Source organism: Tachysurus fulvidraco, chromosome 13, assembly GCF_022655615.1.
Source record: "Tachysurus fulvidraco isolate hzauxx_2018 chromosome 13, HZAU_PFXX_2.0, whole genome shotgun sequence".
Taxonomy (NCBI): Eukaryota; Metazoa; Chordata; class Actinopteri; order Siluriformes; family Bagridae; genus Tachysurus; species Tachysurus fulvidraco.
In genome coordinates, this window is record NC_062530.1 from 19,584,397 (window position 1) to 19,602,023 (window position 17,627).

The 17,627-nt window shown below is 38.6% G+C and overlaps 1 protein-coding gene across 1 annotated transcript in view; it reads right to left on the reverse strand.

The window, feature by feature from the left end:
• Nucleotides 1–1,910: 1,910 nt before the first annotated feature.
• si:dkey-246g23.2 (solute carrier family 66 member 2) overlaps nt 1,911–17,627 on the reverse strand; it is a 53,018-nt gene continuing 37,301 nt past the window's right edge. The window contains exon 5 of the mRNA XM_027161763.2: nt 1,911–5,508. Within this exon, the coding sequence (XP_027017564.2) occupies nt 5,334–5,508 (175 nt within the window). The 3' untranslated portion in view covers nt 1,911–5,333. The remainder of the gene's footprint in view (nt 5,509–17,627) is intronic.

Genomic DNA, 17,627 nt, shown 5'->3' on the forward strand with positions numbered 1-17,627 from the left:
TGTCATGTCAATCATTTTTCATGCGTGTGGATCCACTGACTCTATAACTTGACTTCTTTTACTGTACATCTTAGTAATAAAAATGTCAAACTCGAATAGTTATATGCTTCATTTTGCTTCTTTGGTTCACGTGTTATTATCTAAAACTGAGCAAATTCAGGAAAGCTTCACCGCATGATCACGTCATACAGTACATTGTCCAAAACTTTTACAGAAACCATTTAAACAGAACTTACTATACACATATACACATGAAATCACATCGTATTTCTCAGCATATTTTTATTATTATAATTTTTTTTACTTATAGTCACTATTTTGTTTTATTCGGGACTAAAAACAAACCCCAATTTCGAAATGATATGCATTCACAAAAAAGTTTAATCCAAGACTCTTCTAGTTCCCCCAAAATTTCTGTTAGATTTTATAATGATAATGTATAAAAAATGTTCATATATAGATCATGGTACAGCATCTGAAAGAATTGTTTAATGTTTAAATAAAAGTAAGTGATAAATAAAATGTACAATATATTGTTTCTCTTCAGAGAAAAATTCACAAACAATAACTGTCTTCAAAATAACATTTTCATTCTAACATCATGTTAAAAATAAAAAACAAACAAACAACCAACCAAAACAAACCAATTTAAGCCCCAGTTACACACATAAAAGTAATTAATCCATGTTATTTTTTATGGTAAAAGTTGCACCCTGTAAGATATGTAACAGTCACCCTGGTGACTTGTGTTATTACTGGTGTAAAGCAGGAAATACACCCTGATAGTATTGCAGTCACAACACACGACAATCACGACAATATGTTACATGAAATGTTCTGCTAAAAGTCAATTTGGGTATTTTTTCCCCAGTACATTACATTTTTTAAAACAACTGTAGTATTAAAGGTCCTTTTTTTACATAGTTGGGTTGATTATGATGCACCCTGGATCTTTACTGATGAATTTGTAGGATGTCCAGTTGTAGCAAACATGATTATATACTGTATTTATTTAAAAAAAAGCAGCTTTTATGATGCAAAGCTGCATTCTTTTATTCCTGCAATGTCGATCATACTTCAGTCATGCTAATTGCTATCTGCTGATCTTTTTTCCTGATGTGTGAAATACTAACTACAAACAACACTCTTGGTGAAACTTTAAATTTTGCCTTTCTCCAGGCTTCACACCCACCATCTAGTGTCACAAAACGTGATAGACAGTGACATAAGCACACAAGTTTTACTGGTACATATACCCGAAAGGGAGGAGGAAGTTTGGAGTGTGATTTGTATCCAGGGCACTGTCTTTCACTTCTCTGGAGCTGTGACACTATACAAATCGCCTGGAAATAAACTTGAGCTGTGTCCCAAATGATTTACTACACACTATGCACTTACACTATGTACAATGTACTCGAATGTCTAGTGTAGAAAATAGTGTTTAAGGGGAAGTACAGTATAAGTCATTTGATGGCAAATGCACAAAGTCAATTAGCTTTATCAGAATACAGTGAATTTCAAAATGTATAAATCTATTTGGAATTTAAAAGACATTTGTAAGATGTATTTTCCACCCGAGTGTCGTAAGCCAAAAAAAAACAAAAAACAAAAAAAAAAACAACAACACAGAATTTATTAGATCTCACCTCTGGATTGTAAGAAAAACTTTCAGAATTTTTTTTTTTTTTTTTGGAAGAACAACAGATAACACTAACATAATATGCTTCATGCCTGGGGTCAGATCTAATTTAAGATGTGTACTGCCTGGTGCTAAACTCTGCTATTTTATTTTGTTAGAAAAGTGATGTAACAACATTGCAATATACAGTATCATATTTTTTATGCAAATATCTACACCGTGTAATGTAGAGGTCTATTTAGAGTGTGCAATAAGATAAGACCACACAGACTTCATTGTTTCATTTGTTTAATAAATGTCCTCCCTGAAAAACACTTCATTCATTGGCTCTCAGTAACATTTCGCTGAGTATGAGACATAATGTGAACATCAGTCTGCACAGAGATCAGCTCCTGAATCGATGCATTCATTGATGTAAACATCATAAAAACATTCACACAAAGTTCACAGAGGTTTTTTTTTTTATGTGTCTTTTGGAGTGCAGACTTTCTCAAAGTTTGTGTGTAACAAGAGTCCAACACAGTATCAAATATTAAGGCATCATTAAACAACCACAATCGCACAGAGTGACTGATCATGCTCATCTCAAACATCTTCATCACAACAACACACCACTAAATCAAAAGCTAAGCCATTCACCAGTCATGCAAACACGTGTATGAGACATTATAATGTTGGACAAAAGAATCTCTTTGGTTACTAGAGCACTTAAAAGCTTTGCATTATGATATATCTGTATTCTATGAGTATGTACGTCATACAAGAGCGCCGCATATGTAAAAAGCTAAATGTAAAGGAAATAAGCGAGAGAATAGATATATGTTTTGTGGGAAAATAAACACTGGTAACAGCTAATAAAATAGCACCATGATAAACCAGACATGTTCAGCTGGGTTTGATGGAGGGACAGCATCAGATCTGTATTAGTGAACAATAGGGAACAGTTGTTTTCAATCATCATGTCATTACTTATAGAGACAAATTAGACAAATATATTTATACTATATAGCCACATAACGATTGTGGACACCTGACCATCACATCCATATGTGCAAAGATGGAAGCACACAATTATATCAGATGTGCCTCTGTATGCTGTAGTGCTACAATTTCCCTTTAATGGAACTAAGAAGCCCAAATGTCTTCCATCATGACAATGCCTTCGTGCACAAAGCTTGCTCCATTAACATATGGTTTGTCAAGTTCGAAAGTTCAGCTTTTGAGTGTCCTGCACTGAGCCCAGACCACACCACCACTGAACACCTTTGAGATGAACTGGTACATATGCATGACCGCATCCTGGACCTCCTGACATCAGTGCCTGACTTAAAAGCTTTTGTGGGTGAATAAGCACAAATCCCCATAACCACCCCAAAATCTAGTGGAAATCCTTCTCAGAAGAGTGGAGTGTATTATAACAGGACACATAAGATTTTTCTACAAACACATGTGAGTATGATGTGCATGTATCCATACATTTGGCCATCTAGTTCCTATATTAACATCTGAATGAATGCTGTACATATCCCTACATTTAACCCTAGCCTTATACTCAGTAACTAAACAGAATCATCTGAAGTCCTCTTTATGGGGACCAGGCAAAGTTCTCCATGAGGTCAAATGACCATTAAGATAGCTCTATCCTTGTGTAACATTGTTTAACACACCGTCTCAGTTCACTGTAATCACCCTGTGGTGTGAAAAAAAACACAGAGAACTGAAGCGTTTTCTTTCTCCAAACAGTGAGACACGAGAATGGAAATAAGGGAGATGCCGCAGGGCTTATTGGGCTCACAAAGACGTACCCTGCAGCTGTTAGGCACTGGGGCAGGATTCAGAGTTATAGGGTCAATGATCAATAGTGTCTCACTCACAGCAATGGCACGAGGCTTAATGGTGTGGAACAGCTTCCTGATGGAAGTCTCATCACAGACTACCTTTTAACATTTCCAACCAATAAATGATGGTCTGAGTCTTACTGTTTCTAGCATCAGTAAACACATGAGCAGTATTTATGCCATTATCTATGCCATTAAACCAGTAAAGTATTTAGGGGCTAATGTAGCGGAAAAGGTTCATGATTCCCATTATCTACTTTGGAATTATTTTCACTATTACAGCTAAAACTGTAAAACTGAAAATAATCCATAGGATTTATAACACACTTTTTCTGAATACGGGCTTTCTTTTAATCATAGACGGAAACAGTAAATCATGGTGAGCTGTCAGAAAAAAGGCCAATAAATTAAAGGGTGCTACATTTGTTTTGATCCTTTGGTTCTGTGTTTAAACCAACAACCAAATGGTTCTAGGGTGGTGGGGTGGTGGTGTTGGTGGGGTGGGAATGAGGGATCTTTCAGGAAAAAAAAAATGAAAGTATTTCATTTTATGATGAAATGAAAGTATCTTGTGAAGAGGTATAAACACATGAGGTGCCAACATTGCTAATAAGAAAATCCTAGCAGGCGAGAGAAAAAACAGAATTTTACAACAGAAACGTACATGGAACAAACGTATGTCAGTAGACGAGACTGTGGTGGTGGTGGTGGTGTTTTTTCTCTCTCAGATGTGCACCACGCAATAGGAAGATAACAGTAAGGCAACACTCGGGCATTGCTGCTTATTTATAACAAGCAACTCTTCCTTTATAACAAGAAGCACATCTTTTTTTACTGACTAAAACGATGACATTCTTGTCTACTTGGTTTGCTGTGTGAACTCTCAAGCCAAAGTTCACTTAGAAGCAAATGTATGATTTCTATGTTCTACGTCCTTTCCATTATTTCGAGGGGTATCACATATCGCTATAACAACATGTAGCTACAGCTAAACTGCATATGTTGGCACCTCTGAATACAAACAAACAGAAAAAAACATTACTTGTCTCACTTAAAGTATCTACTTTCTCTCTGGCGGTACTTCGGACCTTTATATATTCCCTACGGCTGGAAAACCAAAGAAGCCTACTATACTATATTTACATTGTTTTTCTTCCAGCAGTGTAGGTATAATCTTTCCACAATTCAAATATAATATGAAGTTTACCTTTCATGGATTTATTCATTTGTGGATCTATTGTTTTTGGTCTTCAAATGAATGAATCCATACAGATTCAGTAGTCACTCTCATTGATCTGTCAGCTGTAACAGTATCATACTCAAGCCTGAAGTTTTATAAAAAATAATACAGGACCATTTTGAGACCCATAATGGGTCTTTTTCTTGTCATCCGTGTAGAGCCAGGTGCGGATTTAGCGAATGATTTCAGGATGGTGAGCGGTTGGGACAGGTTTGCAGTGGAACAGTCCAAAGTGTAGATCAAGTGGTGCAGATTTGCAGATGAATTTGGCACTCTCTCACTGGAGCCGTCTGCCAGCTCAGATTTCACTAAAAACGCTTGGGGCTTTGCTTGTGGTTTGCCAAGCTCAGTAACACTTTCTCAAAGCTCAGACTTAATGGATGTACGCAGGAAATAAGACATAATTGTGGCAAAGCTTTCAGAACATACATTATTGGAGTTTCTCTTTTCTTGGAACAATGCACTTTGCTCATCAGCAATGTAACTAAAAATATAAATAACGTAAAAAAACAAGAACAACACTTAACTAAGCTTCGATGTAAAGAAAATAAATGAAACACACATGCACGTATTTAAGGAGCCCTTGTTGGACACTGGAGACTCGGAGAAGTCTTCCTCATCCCACTTTAGCTCTGGAGTCCAGGCCGTAGTAGCCGACCTGCACCAAGATGGCGATGTCGATCAAGATCTGCGTCAACCCACACACCCAGAACTGGGCGGGGCTTTCGTTAATCACAAAGTATGTCGTCTTGAAAATGTCACCAGCAGTCCACAGGAGCACCATCTTTATGCTGAGAGGGAAAAAAGAAGAAAACTGCAACAGTTAAACCAGAAAGAGCGTAAAGTGATAAAACGTGAAAGTGAAAGAACACAAGCAAACAATCTTCAGAAATAGCAAAGTGTCTCAGCTACTGCAAAACATTTCCTCTTTAAAGAAATCCCAGGGCTCAACATGAGGCAGGGGACTTTATTAAAAGTTTTCAAAAAATGCAATGCACTCCAGTTCCTCCCATTAAAAGAAAAACAGGACAATATTTTAAATCTAGGCTGTCAACTGAATGCCCAATGACTCAAAAGTACACATTATAACTCAATGTGCATGTTCTTTTCTTCATCCAGAAGCACAGGAGGATAAAGAGGGAAAAAACCTTTAAAGATAAAATTTCCCCAAGCAGGAGTGAGTAATCCATCTTTATTGAAAGTGGATGATCTCAGGCCCTGTAGCAGGCTTCTGGAGGGAGGAAAGGAAATCCTTCCTCACCTTCATTTGCTGTGAATGCCAATACACTGTACTGACAAACTCTCTGTAGAAGTCAGATAAAAAACTTTAGGGAGAATCATGTTTTTGTAGAAGAATTTTTTTTTCCACTGCAGGTCAATTGTCTTTGTATTTACGCAGTGAAAGCTTATTCGTTTTTTTTAGCTACAGAGAATAATAGTGCAGGCGAGAGCAGACCATCCGTCAGCTGTCATGCCGAGTTGCCGTGGTTTCGGCATCCCATAGAATCATTCTAACCAGAAAAGTAAGGAAAGGACTCAAACTAGTAAAGTGGTGTACTGATCCACTCCTCCACACTCTCTTTTAGTGTGGACTCATCACGTCTACAATCTCCTGTGACCTTCGTAATCTCCTTCGTAAGCATTGTTTCGGTATCCATGAGAAGAGCTGTGTGTTCATGGCTCATATCTCCGGAGATGAGGACTCATCAAGAATATAGTGGTCCAGCCAATGGAAGAGATGATCCCTTTCTGACAGCTGCTTTCATATCGTGTCCTGCAATAAACTCGGCCCTCATACTGCACTGAGGTCAGACCTGACAGATGCAAAACGTGTGGAAAATGGCATCAAAGCGTGACTCAGGCTGGATGCCTGTGGCCCTGACAATGTCTAGCACTACAGTAGCAACAGATGTAAATCCCTTCTGGCTTTTAAAACAGCTGCAGGAAATTCTTATCCAGCCAGAAAAAGACTAAGACAGTTTTTATGTTTATGAATAATATTTCCCTTGTGTGCAGTCACAATGAATGTGCGATCACAAATGTCTCATACTGGGGGAGTGCCATAATATTTACATATTCAAAGGCATTCTATTATGTAAGATACCATGCAATTATTACAGGATGGGCTTACACACACACACATGCACTCACACACACACTCACACTCACTTGCACACACAATCACCTGCACACACTGACTCGCGCACATACTCACCCGTACACACAATCTCGCACCCACACACACTTGCAAGCACATTCACGCACACTAGCACGCGCACACACACTCACACACTATACAATACCTTGCTTCAGTTTGTACCAAGTTCGTTTAGTGCAAAGGTTCTCAATCTGTGATCTGAGAAGCTTAACAAAATGTCTGCCTGTTTTGGTGTTGCAATGTTCAGCATTGAATGTCTTTGTCATGTCTCACTCTACAGTGGTGCTTATTGGCTCATATAAAAGATAATTGATAGATAATAAATAATATGGGCTTCTCGTTAACATTTCTGTTTGCACCTAGTCTAGGGGTAATATAATCATAGAAAAGTTCCCTAAAAACACAACTGCTTCTCACTTTAAAGTAAATGGTGATATCAAACTCATTTTTCTCTGTAATATCTGAAGGTGTTAACTTCACCCACTAAAACTCTGTGTAAGGTTATCCAACACAGGAAAAAAAACACCTCACACTGAAAGCCCACAGTGTCCTGACTCATTTTAAACAGACTCGCAGTGATTAAATAAATAAATAAATAAATAAAATAAAATGGAAAATGACAGATAAGTAGATTATGTGAGTGGAAGTGGAAAAAATGGTTAACAAAAAAAAAAAAAAAAAGAAATTCAAATAATGAAGTGGAATTTCTAAACTGTGGACAATTAATCCAATGAAGTTATTAAATCCCACAACGATGTTAGCAGTGATGAGAAGAAATAATCAAGAATACTGCTGTGTCAGGGTTTGATTTTTTTTTAATATCTTTTAATCACTGAATTTTTTTACTGTTTTTTTTGACATGCTAATCCTGTAAGCCACTTGAATAACATCACACTATAGCTCATGCACTACAAGCAGCAGCATCATGAACCTCAAACAATTTCTTTAATTCTCAACCAATGATTTCATCCAAACATGTTCTCCTGATATCTTAATGTTGTCAGCACACATCCAGCACACACCTGCCTGTAGTTACTCGACATGAGGTTCGCAAATAGACCTTGAATCGCAGCTCCAGAATTATTGGCACCATTGATAAAAAGAGGCTACAACATATTTGTGGTAGATTAGCCTGTGAGATAAATAAAATAAATAAAATAAATAAATAAAAATAAATAAATATCAGAAATATTTTACCAAACATAATTATTTGCACCCATGAATTTAGTATTGGAGCATTTCCCTACTTTGTAACGCTTGGATAATTCTGATGGAGAATATAATGATTGTAATTATGATGATAACATGACGGAGACTAATATTTGACAGTAATTGACTGAAACTGACCAAAAAGTCTAAACTCTTTTACACTCTATAGTTTAAACTAAACAAATAAAAGTCTGATGTGATTCCACGGTAGTATAAACTTACAGCTTTGTTTCATAGCGTTTGTAGTTTGCTTTGTGATATTACAGATATTACTGAAATTGTTGAGTTTGGCCTTAACAATAACTTACTGATAACTTATGACCAGTAACGTACCCCATAATATATATATATTTTTTAAACACCATAAATGTTTATACACACATTTTTCTCACACATTCTGGAGACAAAAAAAAATAAAAAAAAGACTTGTTGAACTGACTTTAAATGTGTTCCACACGATTTATTTGACTAACACTGACAAGATTACACTGAGTGACACTGAATAAAATCATATAAAGCTCACACCTGAACTCACGACACTGGTGTCTTGCAACACACACGATACCGCTGCATCATTATTATTACCTTTATTATCAGGCATGTGCTAATTACTAGATTTAATACTCTAGATATATTTCCTGTCATGAGATTTAGTTTTAGTTCATGCTACTACTATTAATAGATAAATTAATCATGCTTATCATTATGGCTAGTGATAAAAAAAAACTTGTTTAAATTTAGTTTAGTAAATAAGAATAAAGGTAATTTAGTCATGCAGGAGATTAGTATACGAGCAAATATAACATTTAGTATTAAGACATATTGTTATTGTACACTATATGTAAATTTTTTTCTGTGTGACTGAATTTAAAGTGAAATTTGAATGACTGAAGCACTTTGACGATTTTCTTAGCAACATAATGTTCTCCTGCTGTCTTTTTAGAGATAATATAAATTGCATAAAGCTACTGCAAAAGTGTCTCGGTCTGTGGAAGGCTAAATATTGACATTGTGATTTATTGGGCAAAAAAAAAAAAGAAATCTTTTAAGATATTGACGGTTATTACACTTGCAGTCTTCAAACTACAATTTCAGACTATTACACAGTCTGGAGGAAAAGAAAACAGATAAAACAATAAAACAAACCCAAACCTGTGGTCTAATGCTAAGCTGTGGAAGGAAATCAGATTTTAAATTTCTACAGAAATCAGTCATCATGGAGGATTTCCACAGAAACGATGCTCCTCAGTTCTCATTGTAGCTCTCTGCTTCAGCTCATGGCCCTTCTACATTAATCCCTTCCTGTTCTTCCCACACCGTCCCTTCGTCCCTCTCTCTTCCTGCTGAACTGTTATAGCTCAGAGACCGCAAACATCATTAGAGAGGATGAAACATTAAAGAGGTAATTAGCAGAGGCAGGTCATCTGTACAAGAGCAGATCCATCAGCATCGCATCACAATGGAAACGGAGAGCCACTTTGTTTAAGTTGTTCATCTCCCACCCAGAGGACGCAGAGTACAGAGTTTCTCTACAGGAAGTCACACCCTCAGCCTCACTTTCTAACTCTCTCTCTCTCTCTCTCTCTCTCTCTCTCTCTCTCTCTCTCACACACACACACACACACACACACACACACACAATCACTCACACAATCACTCACACACAACCAGCCTTTTATTCATCCCCTCTCTCGCGTCTCCTGACTCACTCCTCAGCCCTAAGTGTGTGATGAATTGATAAAGAGACAAAAGAAAATGTTCAGCAAACACTTGAGATTGGCTTCAGGGAGAAGAACAGGCTGGAAATGATTAAGGAAAGTGAGCCTCACGGTTCAGCTCTCACAGGCTGTTTTACACTTCAGTCTCCACTCAACCCCCGACACGTCCACATCCATTCCTCATAGCTAACACTGCCAAACACCGAGAGATACACACACGTGTACACACACATACACGCTCACACACACACCCACACACACAGACACACACACACAAACATAGACAGACAGATACAGACAGACACTGTTAGGTAATGAAACAGAATAGGACCTGATCACCCCATGAAAACAAAAGGAAGAGAAGAGAAGAGAAGAGAAGAGAAGAGAAGAGAAGAGAAGAGAAGAGAAGAGAAGGGGAATAAAAATCACAAGATCAGGCAGAAAAGAACAGAGAAGAAAAGAAAAGAAAAGAAAAAGAAAGAAAAGAATAGGAAAACTTCTGAGGGTTAAGTCATTATTAGGTCAGTATGATTGTTTCACTGACAGCTGCTTGAAAAATAAAATGGTTCAGAATTGTTGGAAATTGTTAGTACTAACCGTGATGGTTCTTGTTGAAATTGTTTGTGTGTGTGTGTGTGTGTGTGTGTGTGTGTGTGTGTGTGTGTGTGTGTGTGTGTGTGTGTGTGTGTGTGTGTGTGTAAGATTATGTTCATTACAGGCTCAGTAATGTACTGCTAGAGACATGACATGAATAAATGCAGCACTAACAAAATTACTGACACTTTAGCAGTAATATTTGCTATAGAGAGAGACAGGATTCAAATGAATGAACATTCCTCTTAAGTGTCCTATATTTACTGCATGCCCTTTGCAGATGAGCGAGAAAGAGTGAATGAGTGCAAGTGAGACAAAGAGAACATGGGAGAAAGAGACTGGCAGAGAGGAAGAGAGAGCGAGGCAGATTTCTTTAAACATTTATTACAGCCGGAAGTCAGAGATGCTATTAACAACCGAAAGCTATAAAACTCTGAACATTCCGAGCTTCAGAGATGGCTGAAGATGAGAAGAGCTGTCCCAAGTGACTGCCAGAGAAAAGGATAAAAAAAAATACTGACATGAAAACACAGGTAGCAAACAAGAAGCGTACAGAGAATGTTGATGACAGTTTCTTAATCTGAGGGTTTCTCTCATCCGGTTTCCTCACACCATGTGTCGATGAATGGATTCTTTTCAAAAAATGGTGTGACTTTGTGAAAGGAAAGTGATGGGCATGAGAGAGGCTAATACGCAGTGAGAGCCTCAGCAGCACACTTAATTAACTGCAGCTACACAACTCATCCTGAACCGGTACAGCTACACTGACGATGAACTCGAAAGGATGCTGGGAAACAGCAGAGCCAGGCGGGGACACAACAGCACTCAGGCCCTCTCCAGTTCACAGCAGATTTACTGTGAGTACAAAAACAACCAAGTTTAAAAGGACAACAGATGGTACCAATGTCATCTGATGAAGCATTGCTGAGAGCAATGACTAAAAAGCACTGAAGTACATTTTCTAGTGAATAAATAGTGATCTGATCAGATAGAGAAGAGAAGAGATGAGAAGAGAAGGCAATGAAAGAAAAGTGAAGGGAAGAGAACAGATGAGGAGAGAAGAGAAGAGATGAGAAGGAAATGAAAGGAAAGTGAAGAAGTGAAGAAAATAGAATAGAAGAGAAGGGAGAGATGAGAAGAGAAGGAAATGAAAGAAAAGTGAAGAAGGGAAGAGAAGAAAAGAGAAGAGAAGAAAAGAAGGGAAATGAAAGAAAAGGGAAGAAGGGAAGAGGATAGAAGAGAAGAGAAAAGAAGAGAAGAGAAGGAAATGAAAGAAAAGTGAAGAAGGGAAGAGAGGAGAACAGAAGTGAGGAGAAGAAAAGAGAAGAGAAAGGAAGAGAAGAGAAGAGAAGAAAAGGAAATGAAAGAAAATTGAAGAAGGGAAGAGGATAGAAGAGAAGAGAAGAGAAGGGAAGAGAAGAGAAGAAAAGGAAATGAAAGAAAATTGAAGAAGGGAAGAGGATAGAAGAGAAGTGAGGAGAAAGGAAGAGAAGAGAAGAAAAGGAAATGAAAGAAAATTGAAGAAGGGAAGAGAAGAGAATGGAAGAGAAGAGAAGTTTCATATCTTCTCAGTGCACTTCTATCGGTTGTAAGAGATGTTGTAGTGGTTTAATCCTTCTTTCCTGCTCTAGATCAAAGAAGTGATGTGTGCTGCTCCCTGCTCCAAGCTGAACCCCCTGCAGTCCTGACTCATTAATATTCACATATTTACCCTAAAGCATGTGAGCCTACAGTGCAGTCCATAAATATTTACACCGTTGACCTTTTCCTCCTGGGACTTTCCGCTCCTAACCAGCAGAATAAGCAGCCCATGATAGAGCAGGAAATCCAAAAATGGGGACTGATGGTTCAGCCATGTCTGCCAGCTACCATACAGAGCTCTCTGGAGGTAGAAAGTGGAAAATGGGGCAATCAGCACCAAAAAAGAGCAAACAATCTGATGGGTAAGAGACTCGACTGCAAAGAAGCCAAAAACTGCTGCCTTTGATCGCTAGGCATGGGGAACTACTATCAGAAATCGTTCTGGCTTCAAGGTCACCCTCGTCCACATGCCAACAAGAAGAAAAGAACCTTTCACGTTTTGTGTGATGGCTGTACAAGTCATAAACTAATGCAAATACCAGTGAGAGCTTCAGTTTATGTTCAGATCAAACACCAGAATGAGGTATTTGTGTATTTCAGAGACTGCTTTCTAGAGTTTATACAGTATGCTATTTGTTTGTTAGAGTTTGTTAGGGAACACATTTAAAAAACAGCAGCATTAAGCCAAAGAAATCGTCCAAAAAGTTTGAGGACCAAATTTTGGGAAAATGTCAATAAGGATTTGCTTATGAACATATTTCAAAAACATATCATGGAGCACCAAAACCATTATTTAAAAAATAAAAAGAATGTGGCTCGGACGGGACTCATATACCAAAATTCAGTAACCAGGTTAGGAGGGTATTAGTCCAAAAGGTGCTGGAGAGATCCACAGATAATTCTGTTAACAGAACAACTATAGCCTGAACAATCTGAGCTGGGATTTATTAAATAATATCAAGAAAAAAAAGACATTACTGAAATAAAACAATATGAAATCCCATTTGGAGTTTGCCAAAGGGCAGTTTGGATATTTAGCAATACTTCAGCAAACAACAAATAAAAAACAACAACTGTATGGACTGCACAGACCTACACCAAATACACACACTTCCAATATATATCCACCAACCTGTTTACATGCTGTTTTTGCACACTTTTTGCTCTTTGCACATGCTGTCTCACATTTCAGTTGTTTTGCACGATACTTTACATGATCTCAGGGACCTGTTGCAATAGCACTGTGTTTATTCTAGTATTACTGCACACGCAATATTGTTTGAACATACATTATGTACACTGGTCGGCGCTGTTTCTGTTTATTGTCTTTTTTTGTCTGCACCGTCTTTTGTCCTGCACTGTCTTGTCTGTCTTGTCCTGCGCTGTTTACACCAGGCTGTACAGTTGCACTTTATGTGGCTAGGACTAACTTACCAAGTCCTTATAGCTCTGTCTTTGTTTTATGCATCACCCTGGTCCTGGAGAAACGTCGTCTCATTTCACTGTGTACTGCAACTGCCATATACGGTTGAAATGACAATAAAAGCTTCTTGACTTGACTTGTACATGGAAAAAAAAAAAAAAACAGTGAGAATGATTTCATTTTCAGGTTGTAACTCTTAAAGTCATGTATGACAAACGTCAGACTAGACTAGCCGACACTAGCCGGTTGTGGGAGTTTAACTGGGATCGAAATTAAAATAATCAACAAGAAATCTATACAATAATAATGAATCTGGATAATTCTGATTAATTATGTACTGGAGAATAAAAATTGTTACTGCTCCTTGAAGGAAACGAGGAAGGCATTACACAAAGGATACACCTTTAACCTGTAAAGCAGCTGATGTACAGTGACATGAGAAGTCCTCTCAGTTATATACCTCTCATCACCACCACCTGCATACCTTCCTTTCCTCATTACATGGGCGTGTTCATTAAAACTGCAGGAAGGATTGTTTGCAGAGGGATGACTCTCGCTCCTGTACCCACCAGACACTTGTGAGCTTATCTTAAGCATCAGGTGCAGATCTTTGCCTGAGAGGAGGCTTGAAGGGAAAAAGGAAAATCAGGTATATGGATGCCTCCGCTGTTCCATCTGCCCGACTCAGGAGCTTCTACCGTGATCCTAATCTCCTTCCTTCCATGCTTCCATCTGAACTAGCTTGGCAAAAAAAGAGGTTCACTGGTTGCCCCCTTGCTTGGCAAAGAATTTTAGTCATAAGACGTCACACATCGTCTTTAAGAGTGAACCGCCTGAGCCTACTATTACTATCTACTCTTACACCAAAGTTAAGGTGTTGTTCTAATTCTCCAAAACAAGCAGCTGAACCTAAAGTTTGTCCACAATGTAAGATTTGTGCTCTCAATGGTGAGGAGCATGAGAGAGGAGTGTGAGAAGTGACAGGAGTCAGAGATGCCACAAAAGCCCATATATACAGTATGTATTATACAATATTCATCCACGCTAAGAAAACATGCACTGTTTATGTTGTCAATATTGTCACTTAGGGGGCACGGTGGCTTAGTGGTTAGCATGTTTGCCTCACACCTCCAGGGTTGGGGGTTCGTTTCCCGCCTCTGCCTTGTGTGTGTGGAGTTTGCATGTTCTCCCCGTGCCTCCGGGGTTTCCTCTGGGTACTCTGGTTTCCTCCCCGGTCCAAAGACATGCATGGCAAGTTGATTGGAATCTCTGGAAAATTGTCCGTAGTGTTTGAGTGTGTGAGTGAATGAGAGTGTGTGTGTGCCCTGCGATGTTTTGGCACTGCATCCAGGGTGTATCCTGCCTTGATGCCCGATGACACCTGAGATGAGGTAGTTCAGATAAGTGGTAGAAAATTAATGAATGAATGTTGTCACTTATGTGTACGTTTGAGAGAACGGAGGGATGTAATGTTAGAGCTTGCTAATAATTTTTTCTCTACCACATTTGCACCAAGCAACAGTAGATGATAAGTCAAAAAGTCTGATCTGATTGCAGCAAACACATTTATACACATATTGATACCGAGAGGCAATCTTAGACAAGCTACCTACTGGCAGGCTTTTGGATGGTGGAAGAAAACCAGAGAACCTGCAGGAAACACACCTATCACCATTATCATCATCATCATCATCATCAAAATAAATAATAATAATAATAATAATAAACAAATGACTTTCACATTCTGAATTTGCTTTATTTAAGAGAGCAAAAGAGGCTTTTTTTATTTTTGGGTGTTTACTGTTTCAACAAAGCAAGGGTAAGTGGTGGCTCCAGTGGTTAAGGCTCTATGTTGTTGATCAGAGGACTGGGATTCAAGCCCTTAACCCTCACTGCTCCAGGGGTGCTGTATTATGGCTGATCCTGTGCTCTGACCCTAACCTCCAAAAGTTGGGATATGCAAAGAAAGAATTTCACTGTGCTGTAATGTATATGTAACAAAATAAAGGCTTCTGTTCAATATACTGATTTAAAAATTACTTAGCACAGATCCTGATGCAAAGGAAACCTGTCGGCCCTGTCGATGTTTAAATCCTGGCGATGTTGCATCCAAGAAAGCAAAACTGGCCATTCTTTGTGGGTGGAAGTAAGGAGAGACACATTTTAGCAGTTCAGGATGATGCTAAGGTTTGATTCACATGTCTCAAAGGAAGCACGTTTGCCCACTCTAGTGGATCTAGTGAGCTGGTTAGATAATTGAGAGTTTGTTAGTGGGTGGGAATTGGCAAGAGCAAACAGGAGAAAACGGGGGAAAAAATGTCCATAGACTTCTCTAAAATATTGGCCCTCATCCACCATTCCCTAAATTACTACTGACTTTCAGTTTTCAGCAAGAGGAGACAATAAATAAAAATAAAAGTAGTGACAGGAAAAAGGCTTTGCCCGAGACAAAATATGAAATATGCATGTAGATCAATCCATCTGTCTCAAACACAGGAAAGTTTGCACACTTCTAGAAAGAAACTGATCTTCTCCCTACTAACAAAAGACAGAGTAAAAAGAGACGTGTTATTTAAAATTCTCTTGAAGAAAGTAAACAAGACCTTCAGTCCAAGCCAGGCAGATTGAGCAATAGAAACAGGTGGAGGGAGATAGAGAGAGAGAGAGAGAGAGAGAGAGAGAGAGAGAGAGAGAGAGAGAGAGAGTGGATGTAAAAGAAATACACATAAAGCCAGGACAATTCATCGTTCTTTGACTATGGCTCAGGAACATGTCTGTGAATTGAATGCATTAAAATGTTTGTGCTGTAATTAGACTTGTGAGAAGTAGGCGGGTTTAAATTCATGCCTTTTCGTGGAACTGCAGACTAAAAGCAGCCTACAGGGGTGTGATAATTGATGCATATTGACTTCTGTAAAGCTAAGAGCTAAGAGCAGCTACGCTTTCGTGTTGGTCCACCAGCCCTTTCTTGCTCTTTTCTTCCCCATGTTTTGCACTGCCAAACTTGATCCTGCTGTGGTAATGAATAATTCTGCCATGACTGAGGCTCAGGGGAGTCACAACAGACAGCTAACAGACAACCCTCATTTAAATACACAGCTCAAGGTGATCAGCTGGGTTCAGTTCTTCCAGCTCTAGCTTCTTATGGGTCGTGTTTTGAGCAGCAGCTGCTAACGATGCTAACCGACCCTGACACATCTGCTGAACTCATACCGCTCGTCCTGAACACGGGATCCTGCAACTCTAAGAGAGGAGTAGTGCTCTATCATTCCGCCGCTAATTGCAGACACAGGAGAAGTGAGACAGACGAGTAGCAGATCTACCACTAATCCCCGTGTAGTGTGGCCTGGGACGTCCTGTAAATATTCAACAGTATCTGTCACTCATGCTAATGATGTTTCAGGGGTGCAAAACCTTCACACGCTGACAACATGCAGGAATTATGGGCACAAAATAAAGTCATGAAGATTAGAGAAAGCATACAGATGGAGTAGCAGGGAGGGGTGTTCGACTTTTTCATGGCTTTCTTCTACGAGCTGCTTGTTAAAATTCCTACACATTTTTCCCGATATCGGGTTGAAACTTGAGTGCCTTGGGCATAATAGAACATAAATAAGGAATTAAAAACAAAACAAAAATAAAAACACCCTAGATGTTAATTGGAGAAAAGTTTCTATAAAAACAATCAGAAGCACAGAATCACAAAGTTAACATTTCAATTGATATTTTACGACACATACACGATGCCACTGTAATCATTTCAGATGTCTTTGTTGACAGACTTATCTGTTTTCTTTTTATTAGGAAAAAATAATACTGTTCTTTTTGCACATTTCTGATTGACAACCCCAAGATTAAAATTGCAGTCACCAAATAATCCATAATAATTACTGCTTTAGAATGAATAACTGAATAAAAATCTGGGATGCAAGGCATTAACCAGAAAGCATTTTTGATGTGACTAGACAGATGTCCAAAGCATAAAGACACAAATTTGTCATAGATTTTATTGTAGTGGACTAGAAACCAATCACAATCAGTGTTGATGTGAGGATGTGCTGACGATGCTCAGGCTCCACTGTACGTGGATGTTCGATAGACAGCGTGTACTGTATGGGAGAGACGTCCACAGCGCTGCTGATTAGTTTTCATGGTGATTAAGTGCGTGTTATTCGCTGCTGGTAGGAATGATCTGAACGGGTGGTCCATATTTTATCAGGGCGTCAT